At 40.2% G+C, this 15339-nt stretch overlaps 1 protein-coding gene across 1 annotated transcript in view; it reads left to right on the forward strand.

Moving 5' to 3' along the window:
• Positions 1-15339, forward strand: part of LOC134328490 (uncharacterized) — a 41159-nt gene that overhangs the window by 19874 nt on the left and 5946 nt on the right. Inside the window, exons 21-31 of the mRNA XM_063009581.1 lie at positions 2989-3058; positions 3687-4034; positions 6189-6455; positions 6836-7071; positions 7422-7695; positions 7786-8034; positions 8235-8319; positions 8915-8984; positions 9082-9329; positions 9653-9698; positions 14634-14703. Coding sequence (XP_062865651.1) covers positions 2989-3058; positions 3687-4034; positions 6189-6455; positions 6836-7071; positions 7422-7695; positions 7786-8034; positions 8235-8319; positions 8915-8984; positions 9082-9329; positions 9653-9698; positions 14634-14703 — 1963 coding nt within the window. The remainder of the gene's footprint in view (positions 1-2988; positions 3059-3686; positions 4035-6188; positions 6456-6835; positions 7072-7421; positions 7696-7785; positions 8035-8234; positions 8320-8914; positions 8985-9081; positions 9330-9652; positions 9699-14633; positions 14704-15339) is intronic.

Genomic DNA, 15339 nt, shown 5'->3' on the forward strand with positions numbered 1-15339 from the left:
TATTTTAGCTATATTAATGATTAAATACTTTTTAACTAAAGTGTTTTATCTCAGAACCGTATTTCTTCTTCTGAGGTACGAGCAGCGCTCGCGCCTAAAATAACCGTTATAACGGCTAAAATCAAACGAGCCAATCACAGCTCGCCAATTCGCATCATTTAAAAATGAACCAATCAAAGTGCGTCTCCAAGAAATCTCCAACCTGCACTGATTCGATTAGGGGCTATTAGATTCCAGAGAATCAACTCTGATTCAGAATCGGTTTATCTAGACTCTGATTTATAGTTATTGAGTGAGTCGATTCAAAGAGTCGATTCTACACAGTAATCATTTGTGTACTGTTGTTGTGGATCTTTTGTTAAAATCGATCCGAATTTATCAGAAGGCAAGGCGACGTTCTTTAAAAGTTTTATTCAGAAAAGGTTGGTTCGTCTTCCAGGTCACAAGCAGCTGCGTTCTGAAGCCTTCTCCGTCTAAGTGAACAATGCAACAGACCACGAGTAGAGCGCGCAACTGTTATTTATAGTTTACCACCACCCCCTAGTGGCCAGGTGTAGTACTACTCCATATAAGGTATGCCTTTTGTTCCAGGCTTCTGCTCAGCCAGTTCTAACCGGTTTTATGCCATGTGGCGGTTTGGCCCAACTCCAATTACATTCCTTGAATACCAAAATGTTTTAGACCAATATTGTAATGTCCAATAATAATTTATATTATAACAGTACATCGTACAGTAGGAGAGTCATTAGACACTTAAAACACATTTAAACTAGTGTAACAGACTTATGTAAGAATGACGGAGTTATATTGGATGCTATTGGGGCGCTGTAATGTGTTTTTGTTTTGGTGTGGAAAGGAGGAGAGAATGACATTTTTAAACTAGAAATGAGGGATCTGTTGATGATCTGGCAACCATAACTTATCTGTATCTGTCAGAACGCGGGGATGCCTTAATAAGCTTTATTTCTGTTAGAAACTAAACTATAAGCTGATATTTCTCTAAAACAAACTCAATATTCTGTTACATTTTAATTGTAATAAGTTTGTTTGCTAGTTGTTCGGTTTTGTTTCACGTTTTATTTCTCCAGTCAGCGTTCACTCTGTAGGTCCCGCCTCCTCTCACGCATGATTGGTCGAGCGCGGCTAAATTGACATCGATGATTGGTCAAACCGCTTGTCAATCATTCTCCTCAGTGCCGCAGTAAGAACAGTGAAGCTGCACTAACAAACAAACACAAATTTACACAAAAACGTCCAAAAAACCCTGAATTTATTTCTTAGTCGAGGTAAATGACACTAAACAGTCACCTGTCGAGTCCCTGAGAGGATTCTGGATACAGAATACACATTTAAACACGTCTTTCTGATCCCGTCATGCTATAAACATGTGAATGATACACAGTCATCAGGAGAGTCAACCAAGACTTATTACAATCACTCAAATGTCCTTTAATTGTGGATTTTATGCCAATGGATTCATTATATCATTATTAAAAGTCAAACAAGTCACCCCCAACCTTCCACCACCACCCGTCTACCTGATCTACAAAAGAAAACCTGGTCGTCCGAGTTTATCTGCATATTTATATCAGATGTTGAGTTTTTCATGTTGAGTCTGGGACATAAAAACAGTGATAATAAAATGATGAATGAAATGTATTTTGGCAGGATTTTATTTAACAGTAGCAGCTTTTCAGGCTGAGGAAGTGATACATGACTGAACAGAACATTTGCATCTTTCTATGTTCTCCAGAAGTTCTGATTTATTTTTGAGGGTCTTTTTTAAGTTCTAGATCTAAAACGAGCACTAAACACTTGCGATGCAAAAACAGGCGGCACATTTTCTACCTTATTAAGACGAAGTATCCCGGCCCTGACCTGATGTACTCTGTATGTGGTGTAAACAGGTTTATTATGGTAGCGTAATGAGGAAGGGTTAGAATCTGTGGTGGGTTTTTTTTATTCATGCAAACGGAAGGAAAGATTTAGCTAGAAGAAAAGAGGAAGAAACTTGTACAGTGTGTGATAGAGTAGAGGATCAGTAACACAGTTTACAACCAAGTGTAACCAGACTGAGCTCTTTCTGAAGGTAGGAAGATGGTTATTACTTCTAAAAAGGAAAATGTACATGTATATATGTGTGCTTATGTATTGTGGTATGTTTACTAACATTTATGTAAAGGATAAAGCCTGAATGTGGATCCTCCAGCATGCTTTGCAATGTCTATAAGTAGCTGTTACGTGTGTATTTCTTCACGTATGTATTTATAATGTTGTGAGTTTGGATTTCGGATCAGACGGTCGACGTGATTCACGTTCGTGTTGATGTTTAAGTCCCGAGTTTTTATTTAATTTAGTTGATTTATGCCAAAGAGACGTTTAGAGATCGTACGTTTCTATTCACACTTGGTAACCAAGCATAGAGTAAATAATGACCATGTTGGGTTATTTTACAGTCATGCATTGTTACAACAACCCACCTACCATATAGAAGCACTTTGTAGTTCTACAATTACTGACTGTAGTCCATCTGTTTCTCTGCATGCTTTATTAGCCCCCTTTCACCCTGTTCTTCAATGGTCAGGACCCCCACAGAGCAGGTATTATTTAGGTGGTGGATGATTCTCAGCACAGCAGTGACACTGACATGGTGCTGGTGTGCTAGTGTGTGTTCTGCTGGTATAATTGTTTTTAAACACCGTGTCCACTCACTGTCCACTCTATTAGACACTCCTACCTAGTCGGTCCACCTTGTAGATGTAAAGTCAGAGACGATCGCTCATCTATTGCTGTAGTATTGATGGACTACAGTCAGTAATTGTAGAACTACAAAGTGCTTTTATATGGTAAGTGGAGCTGATAAAATAGACAGTGAGTGTAGAAACAAGAAGGTGGTTTTAATGTTATGGCTGATCGGTGTATAAAATGTTTAACACTTAAGAGAAGATTTATGGTATAAAAACTAACCAACATTGTGGAATCCTGCAGGATGCAGTGATGATGATGTTCCTCAGAATGCTCCGGTCTGCCTCTCTGATAGTTCTGCTCATGATCTCAGGTGAGTCCAGCTCCTCAATATAAACACAGCCGTCACATTTAGATCTTCCTGAAACATGATAGCCAGTGATAGCTCAGTGGTTAAGGTACTGGACTAGTAAACAGAAGGTTGCCGGTTGAAGCCCCGCCACCACCAAATTGCCACTGTTGGGTCCCTGAGCAAGGCCCTTAACCCTCAATTGCTCATTGTGTAAGTCGCTTTGGATAAAAGCGTCTGCTAAATGCTGAAAATGTAAATAGGAGTATAAATGCTGATGAAACCAGGAGCCACTTCATTGTGGTCGGTCACCAGATAACTGGGTGGGGTTTTCTCTGTTAGATGAAAAGTGATGGTCTGTATTGGTGCAGTGTAACTGTGTTACTTCTAAAGAAAACGCACAAGCACAGACACATAGATGCAGAGTTAGCATACACACACTCGATCACTGTGTGTGTGCATTCAGTCGGGGGTGGGGAGTACTGTGAGAAAGTATTTGGCCCCTGTACCACCCAAACACCAAACTCATTTCCTGGTTAAAATCTGATGCCACACACAGCAACACTGTATAAAATAAACGGTATCAATGAATGTAGGTTCACAAAACAATCTAAGCATAACTGATCTGATTCTGTTTTTTCTGTTGCAGGAGTTGTTGATGCTCAGTATAGATGGGGTGTGACTTACACTCCAAAATCTATCTGTGCTCTAAACGGATCTACAGTGATCCTGAGCTGCACTTACAAATACCCACGTGATTACACAGTTCAAACAGTTTTCTGGAGTAAAGAGCTGGTGGCCCATGGTGTAGAGCCTCCTGATCTGGCTTCAGACCCGGAGTACAGAGGTAGAGTTCAGTATATCGGAGAAAAGAATGACTGCACTCTCAAACTGTCTGATGTGACAGAAAAAGACCAAAGGAGATATTACTTCAGATTTATAACTGATCAACCTGGAGGAAAGTATCAAGGTGCAGATGGAGTTGAGCTTCACATTACAGGTGAGATACATCAGATAAATACCTCACTGTACTTCATTCACTGGTGATCACGATTCTTCAGATTTCATTTTCTCTGATTTTTTCTTTTTCATGTCGTGTTACATGCATACATAAAATTAATTGCCCCTTAGTTACACACACAAGCAACTTTCCAAACACAATTAATAACTGGTTTTAATTAGATGTAAGGTGCACCTGTCTTACCCCTTTCCACCGACGCGGAACGGTTCCGGTTCGCGAACTTGATTTTGAACCGGTTCCGCATGTTTCCACTGAAAAAAAGAGGTTCCAGACAGCGAACTAGCGGGCCAATCTGGCACCACAGAATACTGGGTTCTTCAGCGCAAACCGTGACGTAATCGGTGAGTGTGTCACAGTGTCGAGGTTTGGGTGCTTTGCTAAACCTACGGCAAGCCGTAGCCTAGTGGTTAAGGCACAGGACTAGTAATCCAAAGTTTGCTGTATAATAATAAAATAAATTGCAACGTGGCTTGTTGTACTAAAACAATGACTGATGAATTTGGGCAGTACAGAGCGCTTATAACCAGTAATAACGGTGAGAAATGTAGTGTTTCTATGTCGTACTTCTAGTACATTCAGCCACGTTACGTTTTATTTTTTACGTGAAGATTTTTCGACTCTCCCGAGAAGATTCAGAACCCCGAGCTGCAGAACCACCACACGTGAAGTAAATCCAGCTAAACACAGATACATGTTGTATTTTAGACTGGATCTGATGGTTATTTCACACATCAGCTGCCTCAGTAGAGAGGATTCTAATAAGACACTCTATTCAGACAGACTTTATGTCACCACAGTTTTAGCTTTCTAAGCTAACACAGTTAAACTCAGGCCAATTAAACCCGCCTTTCTAGACATCATGGGAAAATCCAAAGAAATCCGCCAAGATATCAGTAAAAGAACTGTGGGCCTCCACATGTCTGGTAATTCCTGGAAGCAATTTACAAATGCCTGAAGGTACCACATTCATCTGTTCAAACAATAACAGGCAAGTTTAAACACAGTGGGACCACAAACATGTACCGTTCAGATAAGGGGCAAATACTTTTTCACAGTGCTGCAGTTAGACAGCTATTAGGGTAAAATAATTAAGAGTGTAAAATCATTCACTGCATGTTCTCCTCTTGTTCTTAGATCTTCAGGTGGAGGGTCCAGAGAAAGTAATTGAAGGAAGTGAAGTAACTCTCAGATGTAAAACCACCTGCAAACTGACTGTTAATCCAACATTCACCTGGTACAGAAATCACCAATATCTCAGAACCACCGGTACCTTCACCTTACCCAGTACCTACTCCTACACTCAGCTTCGTCTGCAGTCAGTCAGGATGGAGGATGGAGGTCGTTATCAGTGTGCTGTAGGAGATCGTCGCTCCTCTGCTGTGACTCTTAATGTAGAATGTAAGTACAGATTCATTCATTCATCCTCATAAAAGCACCAACACTGAAGCTTCTTACTGAAGGATTTTACTGAGCTGTGAGAGCTGGAGAAAAACTAACTGCCCCCTTTTTAATCGACCCCATTGTTGTGTATCAGTATATAAGGAAAGCTGAGACTAACACACTCACACCCCCTCCAACACACACACTCACCAGTCGTATCTTTTAACCTTTATAGAGAGCTGCATTGCAAAGGCCACAGTTGAATTTGCGCCAATGAATTCGACTTCCCACCTTACAGGCAAAGCCAATCATGCCTGTGTGGGTGCCCGCCCATGTAGATAGCACCAACTAGGATTCAAACTCAAAATTAATTTACTGCTGATTAAATTAAATAGAAACATTTGGATACTTGAGTAAAATACATCATGGATCTGTGTGTGTGTAGAGGAGGATGGGGGTAGAGTTGATAGTAATTGGGTGTAATTGGGCCACACAGCCAGGCTTGATCACCTAATTAAAAAATTTCCAGTAATGAAAGATGAACGAAAGATCTCAACAAGCAGCTTCACCTCACAGTCATGAGAAAACACAATAAGAAAGTTCAAATATCAGTCTGGATGGAAATCACAGTAAGAACCATTTTGTTTACTTTGGGGGGCAAATACTTTTTCACAGTGGTGTAGTTAGACGGCTGATAGGTGAGATAATTAAGAGTGTAAAATCATTCTCAGCATGTTCTCCTCTTGTTCTCAGGTCTTCAGGTGGAGGTTCCAGAGACAGTAAAAGAAGGAGCTGCAGTAACTCTCAGATGTAAATCAACCTGCACACTGACCTATACTCCATCATTCACCTGGTACAGAAATCAACAACAACTACAAACCACAACCACCTACCACTACTACTTCTACTCCTACTACTACACCGATCTTCATCTGCAGTCAGTCAGGATGGAGGATGGAGGTCGTTATCAGTGTGCTGTAGGAGATCATCGCTCCTCTGCTGTGACTCTTAATGTAGAATGTAAGTACAGATTCATTCATTCATCCTCATAAAAGAACCAACACTGAAGCTTCTTACTGAAGGATTTTACTGAGCTGTGAGAGCTGGAGAAAAACTAACTGCCCCCCTTAGACACTCAATATAATCACCAAGACAATTTAGCTTTTAAACTCACAAACAGCCTGGTGTGCATTTCAATTCAGTCACCTTAAAGTTTCTACAGGAACACTAGGCCCCAATCTGAGCCAATTAAAAAAAAACTAAAAGCTGTTGAAATATATCAGCAGGGAAAAAGTAACAAAGCCAGACTTATAATATTACGTTTCTAGAATTTATTTAATCAAGTCTGAAGATCTTACTAACTCATTTAAACGTAGATCTTCTTCCATTCTTTCTTTCAGATCCTCCAAAAAACGTCTCAGTGTCCGTCAGTCCTTCAGGTGAAATAATGGAGGAAAGTTCAGTAACTCTGACCTGCAGCAGTGATGCTAAACCAGCCGCCTCGTATCAGTGGTTTAAAGGAACGAGCTACAAAACATCAGGAGAAACGTTTACAATCCACAAGATCAGATCTGATGATGGAGGAGAATATAAATGTCAGGCCTGGAATGAACACGGAGATCAGAACTCCACTGCTGTAAATATTGATGTTCACTGTAAGTTACTGATGATGCTCCATTATTACCTTCATTCACTTCTATAATGAGACTCCTATAAAGTCTAGATTAAACGAGTTCTTGGTAAACTTGGTCCAGGATCAAACTACAGCTAAAACCCTTGTAAGAATAAGAGCTAAAAAGTCGAGTGTGCTGAATGTATTGATTTGGGATTTAACTCCACTCCAGTATGATGTTTCGCTCTGCTTATTGTATCACGTCTTTATATTTTGGGTCCTAAAACAAAAACATTTGGTTAAATGAGCAGTTTAGCTAAGTAGAGTGATGGAGGATTAAGGACGTGTAACCAACATGTGCAGCTGAACTACAGTTTGTTTTACCTCTAGATCCTCCGAGGAACGTCTCTGTGTCCGTCAGTCCTTCAGGTGAAATAACGGAGGGCAGTTCGGTGACTCTGACCTGCAGCGCTGTTTCTAACCCCCCTGTGGAGAACTACACCTGGTATAAAGAACAAACCTATAAAGGAAGTGGAGAAACCCTCACTGTTAGGAACATCAGCTCTGAGGATGGTGGAGAGTACAAGTGCAGGACCAGCTATAAGAACCAGTTTAAATCCTCTGGTCCTGTAGCTGTAAAGGTTTTGTGTAAGTGGTCGACTGAGCATGTGCAGGAAATTCCACCAGCTCACAATGAACCTCTTTATATTTAATACTTTTACTATTGGATGGTTTCAGATCCTCCTAAAAGAGTCTCTGTGTGGGTCAGTTCCTCTGCTGAACCTGATCCGAGCGGTTTAGTGAATCTGACCTGCAGTGCTGATGCTGACCCCCCTGTGGAGAGCTACATCTGGTATAAAGAAGGTGGAAGCTCAGCTGTAGGATCTGGACAGAGTTACGGCGCTCGGCCGGGTGAATCCTACTACTGCCGGGCTCAGAATAAACTCGGGACGCAGACGGCGGCGGCGCGGTTCGTTACCTCGATCGGTATGGACGTTACTGTATCGCAAAAGATTGTAGCATTTAAACACTGTATGGTCATAAGTATGTGGACACAAAGCAAGTCTCATTGCAACTTCCACTGGAAGACTTCCCATAAGATTGGCGACCATCCGGGAGACGCCCAGGTGTCCACATAATTTTGGCCATTTACTGCATCCAGGGGTTTAATACTTGTGTGCACACAGGGACTCCGGGTGCAGCTCTATATGCAGCAGGTGGAGTTATAGCCGGATGTTTGTTAGCCATCATCATTATAATTGTACTCATCAGGTGAGCAAATGCTTCTAAAATCCTCTTTCATTCATTACAGTTTAAAACACAAAGACTAACATTATTATTATTATTATTATTATTATTATTACATCTCAGAAGAAAGAAGAGAGCCGACCAAGCCAACGATGCTGATTTAATAATAATAATAATAATACATTTTATTTATATAGCGCTTTTCAAGATACTCAAAGACGCTTTACATAAGACAAATAATCAAAACAAATACGTACATACACCATACAAATCAAATCATAGTACAAAATCAAAATAGTACATCAACATCAAGAATAATTAAGATAAAAACAAAGAGAGCAGCATAAGACAGTTCATTAAAAATTAGCTAAATTATGAGAGAGAACAACAAATATAGAACAATTTCTTAAAATTAGACAGAAACAGGACAGATTTACATGCAATCAGGAAACTGAAAACTTTACAAGTTTTAGGATCTAGGACTTCACATTTCTGTCGTGATCTAAGTATAAAAACTATTAAAAAGAATAGCAAAAATAAAAGCATTTATTTCGTGTTGTTACAAGTTAAATGCCATATTGAATAGATGAGTTTTGAGAAGTGACTTGAATTTGGACAGGTCAGGACAATCTCGTAGGTGTTTGGGGAGAGCATTCCATAAAGATGGAGCAGCTATGGAAATAAATCAGGCAGGTCATCATAATGCTGATCTATCTTTAACATTAATTATTTTTGCTCGTGTTTTAACTAAAGTTTCCCAACATGTTGCATCTTTCCTGGACGTAGGAGAACCTGTACAGCACCGTGGCCGCGACCGGTGCTGAGAACGATCGTGCTGATCCAGAGGAATCCAGTCAGGACGAAGTTCAGTACGTCACAATCGTGCATCGATCACGGAACGACCCGGCGAAAGCTTCCGGCTCGGCGGGGACTGAAGAAGCTCAGTACGCTGCTATCAAGCCTCGACGTGACAGACGGGCAGAACAGAGTCAGCAGGAGGAGAATCAGTACGACAACGTCAGATTTACTCGCAGGTGAGAGGGAACCAGCAGACGGATCAACAGTTAAGATACTAGATTAGTCATCAGAAGGTTGCTGGTTCAAGGCCCACTACAGGCACGTCAACCAACGGCCCAAACAATGTTACTTAAATACAGCTTATTTTTACCCAAGTATTAAGACTCGAAGTAAACTCAAGCATTAAAGATCAATCGTCACTGATCACCTAAAATTAATAACCATTAAATACTAATAAGAAATACTACTAGGAATCCTGACTGCTCAGCTCTGCAGAATTGAATCTAATAACTTTTGTTTCATATAAACCACATTGTGCTTGTTGCTCTTTTCTTCACAGGTCTCCCACTTCCACAGAGGAAGATCTGTCAGTCATCTACAGCAGTGTGAAATAGAACGAGCGCCGAGTGATCAGGACCGACGGCGGGGACGAGCTTGAACCACAACGTGCACTTGAGTTACAACTTACTTCTTATAAGACGATTATGTTCATCTGCCCCGTATAGAATCTAAAATGATGTAAAAGGATCAACACGACCAAATCACAGTGTGCTTCTACTCACACTTGCACCACCACATCCCAGCCAAGGAGAGCCAGAGTCTATCTGCCACTATACGATATATCTGTGCATCTGTGTTAGAAAGACTCGAATGATACCAAGTATTTTTATACCTTCTATCTCTTATATATCAAAATGCTTTTAATTTATTAACCTGGTAATTTTGCTTTTATACTTGTGGCATTTTATATAATTTTGACTATAATGATTGTATTTTATAACATATTTACATTTTATATTTACAGTATGTGAGTGTATATTCTTTTATATTGTAAGCTTGAACCATATGAATAAAATAATTATTTAAACGAGCACATTTTAACTCATTAAGTTAGTCATAAAATTGTCTGGCCAAAAACCATCCAAGAATATAATTTAATTATATTTTTGCAGCATAAGTGGGCACGAATAAACGACTACAAATGAAATTATAACACAAACTGCTATAAAGAAGCATTATTTTAAACAAATTGGATTATTTCTTACTTACTGACATGAGCGCTACTGTTTAGCTAAAGTTACCAAGCAAGTCTGTGAGGTAATTTTATCTCTAATTAATTTCAGCAAAACATTATAAATTATAAACATGGTAAACTGTATATTTACATTAATAACACTATTAACACTATATTTTAGCTACATTAATGATTAAATATGTTTTTAACTAAAGTGTTTTATCTCAGAACCGTATTTCTGCTTCTGAGGTACGAGCAGCGCTCACGCCTAAAATAACCGTTATAACGGCTAAAATCAAACGAGCCAATCACAACTCGCCAATTCGCATCATTTAAACATGAACCAATCAAAGTGCGTCTCCAAGAAATCTCCAACCTGCACTGATTCTATTATGGGCTATTAGATTCCAGAGAATCAACTCTGATTCAGAATCGGTTTATCTAAACTCTGATTTATAGTTATTGAGTGAGTCGATTCAAAGAGTCGATTCTACACAGTAATCATTTGTGTACATCGTACAGTAGGAGAGTCATTAGACACTTAAAACACATTTAAACTGGTGTAACAGACTTATGTAAGAATGACGGAGTTATATTGGATGCTATTGGGGCGCTGTAATGTGTTTTTGTTTTGGTGTGGAAAGGAGGAGAGAATGACATTTTTAAACTAGAAATGAGGGTCTGTTGATTATCTGGCAACCATAACTCAAACTTCTGTAGCTGTCAGAACGCCGGGATGCCTTAATAAGCTTTATTTCTGTTAGAAACTAAACTATAAGCTGATATTTCTCTAAAACAAACTCAATATTCGGTTAAATTTTGTTGTTCGGTTTTGTTTCATGTTGACGTTTTATTTTTCCAGTCAGCGTTTACTCTGTAAATCCCGCCTCCTCTCACGCATGATTGGTCGAGCGCGGCTAAATTGACATCGATGATTGGTCAAACCGCTTGTCAATCATTCTCAGCGCCGCAGTAAGAACAGTGAAGCTGCACTAACAAACAAACACAAATTTACACCAAAACGTCCAAAAAACCCTGAATTTATTTCTTAGTCGAGGTAAATGACACTAAACAGTCACCTGTCGAGTCCCTGAGAGGATTCTGGATACAGAATACACATTTAAACACGTCTTTCTGATCCTGTCATGCTATAAACATGTGAATGATACACAGTCATCAGGAGAGTCAACCAAGACTTATTACAATCACTCAAATGTCCTTTAATTGTGGATTTTATGCTAATTGATTCATTATATCGTTATTAAAAGTCATGAAAGTCACCCCCAACCTTCCACCACCACCCGTCTACCTTTCCTACAAAAGAAAACCTGGTCGTCCGAGTTTATCTGCATATTTATATCAGATGTTGAGTTTTTCATGTTGAGTCTGGGACATAAAATCAGTGATAATAAAATGAAGAATGAAATGTATTTTGGCAGGATTTCATTCAACAGTAGCAGCTTTTCAGGCTGAGGAAGTGATACATGACTGAACAGAACATTTGCATCTTTCTATGTTCTCCAGAAGTTCTGATTTATTTTTGAGGGTCTTTTTTAAGTTCTAGATCTAAAACGAGCACTAAACACTTGCGATGCAAAAACAGGCGGCACGTTTTCTACCTTATTAAGACGAAGTTTCCTGGCCCTGACGTACTCTGTATGTGGTGTAACCTATGAAGAAGTATATACGTAGAACGAGTAATGAGGAAGGGTTAAAATCTGTGGTGGTTTTTTTCATTCATGCAAACGGAAGGAAAGATTCAGCTAGAAGAGAAGAGGAAGAAACTTGTACATTGTGTGGTAGAGTAGAGGATCAGTAACACAGTTTACGTGTAACCAGACTGAGCTCTTTCTGAAGGTAGGAAGGTGGTTATTACTTCTAAAAAGGAAAATGTACATGTATATACAGTGAGGAAAATAAGTTTTTGATACACTGCCGTTTTTGCAAGTTTTCCCACCTACAAAGAATGGAGAGGCCTGTAATTTTTATCGTAGTGACACTTCAACTGTGAGAGACAGAATCTAAAAAAAAAATCCAGATAATCACATTGTATGATTTTTAAATAATTAATTTGCATTTTATTGCATGAAATAAGTATTTGATCACCTACCAACCAGGAAGAATTCTGGCTCTCACAGACCTGTTAGTTTTTCTTTAAGAAGCTCCTCCTATTCTGCACTCATTACCTGTATTTATTGCTGTTTGAACTCGTAACCTGTATAAAAGACGCCTGTCCACACACTCAATCAATCACACTCTCACTTTTCACCATGGCCAAGACCAAAGAGCTGTCTAAGGACACCAGGGACAAAATTGTGGACCTGCACAACGTTGGGATGGGCTACAGGACAATAGCAAGCAGCTTGGTGAGAAGGCAACAACTGTTGGCACAATTATTATAAAATGGAAGAAACACAAGATGACTGTCAATCTTCCTCGCTCTGCTGCTCCATGCAAGATCTCACCTCGTGGGGTAAGGATGATCCTGAGAAAGGTCAGGAATCAGCCCAGAACCACACGGGAGGACCTGGTCAATGACCTGAAGAGAGCTGGGACCACAGTCTCAAAGATTACCATTGGTAACACACTACGCCACCATGGATTAAAATCCTGCAGGCACACAAGGTCCCCCTGCTCACGCCAGCACATGTCCAGGCCCGTTTGAAGATCACCAATGACCATCTGGATGATCCAGAGGAGGCATGGGAGAAGGTCATGTGGTCAGATGAGACCAAAATAGAGCTTTTTGGCATTATACTTCGGGGGTGCTTTTCTGCAAAGGGGACAGGACGACTGCACCGTATTGAAGGGAGGATGGATGGGGTCATGTATAGCGAGATTCTGGCCAACAACCTCCTTCCCTCAGTAAGAGCATTGAAGATGGGTCGTGGCTGGATCTTCCAGCATGACAATGACCCGAAACACACAGCCAGGGCAACTAAGGAGTGGCTCTGTAAGAAGTATTACAAGGTCCTGGAGTGGCCTAGCCAGTCTCCACACCTGAACCCAATAGAAAATCTTTGGAGAAAGCTGAAACTCAATGTTGCCCAGAGACAGCCCCGAAACCTGAAAGGTCTGGAGAAGATCTGTATGGAGGAGTGGGCCAAATTCCCTGCTGCAGTGTGTGAAAACTTGGTCAAGAACTACAGGAAACGTCTGAGCTCTGTAAAGGTTTCTGTACCAAATATTAACTTCTGTTTTTCCATTGTATCAAATACTTATTTTATGCAATAAAATGCAAATTAATTATGTAAAAATTATACGATGTGATTTTCTGGATTTTTTTTAGATTCTGTCTCTCACAGTTGAAGTGTAACTACGATAAAAATTACAGGCCTCTCCATTCTTTGTAGGTGGGAAAACTTGCAAAATCGGCAGTGTATCAAAAACTTATTTTCCTCACTGTATGTGTATTTATGTATTTTGGTATGTTTACTAACATTTATGTAAAGGATTTAGCCTGAATGTGGATCCTCCAGCATGCTTTGCAATGTCTATAAGTAGCTGTTACGTGTGTATTTCTTCACGTATGTATTTATAATGTTGTGAGTTTGGATTTCGGATCCATGTTGATGTTTGTTGATGTTTAAGTCCCGAGTTTTAATTTAATGTAGTTGATTTATGCAAAAGAGACGTTTAGAGATCGTACATTTCCATCCACACTTGGTAACCAAGCGTCGGGTAAATATTGACCATGTTGGGTTATTTTATAGTCATGCATTGTTACAACAACCTACTTACCACATAGAAGGAGTTTTTAAACACCGTGTCCACTCACTGTCCACTCTATTAGACACTCCTACCTAGTTGGTCCACCTTGTAGATGTAAAGTCAGAGACGATCGCTCATCTATTGCTGCTGTTTGAGTCGCTCATCTTCTAGACCTTCATCAGTGCTCACAGGACGCTGCCCACGGGGCGCTGTTGGCTGGATGTTTTTGGTTGGTGTTTAGAAACTCCAGCAGCACTGCTGTGTCTGATCCACTCATACCAGCACAACACACACTAACACACCACCACCATGTCAGTGTCACTGCAGTGCTGAGAATGATCCACCACCTAAATAATACCTGCACTGTGGTGGTCCTGACCATTGAAGAACAGCATGCAGAGAAACAGATGGACTACAGTCAGTAATTGTAGAACTACAAAGTGCTTCTATATGGTAAGTGGAGCTGATAAAATGGACAGCGAGTGTAGAAACAAGAAGGTGGTTTTAATGTTATGGCTGATGGGTGTATAAACTGTTTAACACTTAAGAGAAGATTTATGGTATAAAAACTAACCAACATTGTGGAATCCTGCAGGATGCAGTGATGATGATGTTCCTCAGAATGCTCCGGTCTGCCTCTCTGATAGTTCTGCTCATGATCTCAGGTGAGTCCAGCTCCTCAATATAAACACAGACGTCATGTTTAGATCTTCCTGAAACAGAATACGATTAATTGGTCTGTAAGATCAGACAGTGAACACAAGTATAAATGCTGATGAATAAAGGAGTTACTTTATTGTGGTCGGTGCCATCTGAAAACTCTGGGTGAAATGTAGGCGACTGTGACACGGATCAAACCCTGGTCCTGGGGACCCATAGTGCGGTTTGCCACCCACAGTCCAGCCCTAATAACATTACAGCAACTTTTCTCCACTGTACATCAACCAATGCAGTCACACCGATGCTTGTGAGTCGAGACACATTGACGTCATTGGTCCAGTTTTAGGGAAAAATAATGTCATTTTATTTATTTTTAATAGCCAAATGCTGCTATAATTCTGAAATGATCTCTATCAGTCGACCTTCAAGCAGGGTTTCCCAAGTTATCTCTGTAAATATTGCTTAATTAAAATGTTGCAACTTATGTAGGTGCTAATCCACTACCACCTCTCCAGTTTAAGTCCCAGCGGTGCTACCGGCCTAGTCGGGCTCTAAACAGACACGATCGGATTAGACTCCCGCTGCAACAGAGACTCCTGGTACCAGTGGGGGACACGTGGGGTATAGCCTGATTCTCCGTA

Source organism: Trichomycterus rosablanca, chromosome 15 (assembly GCF_030014385.1).
Source record: "Trichomycterus rosablanca isolate fTriRos1 chromosome 15, fTriRos1.hap1, whole genome shotgun sequence".
Taxonomy (NCBI): Eukaryota; Metazoa; Chordata; class Actinopteri; order Siluriformes; family Trichomycteridae; genus Trichomycterus; species Trichomycterus rosablanca.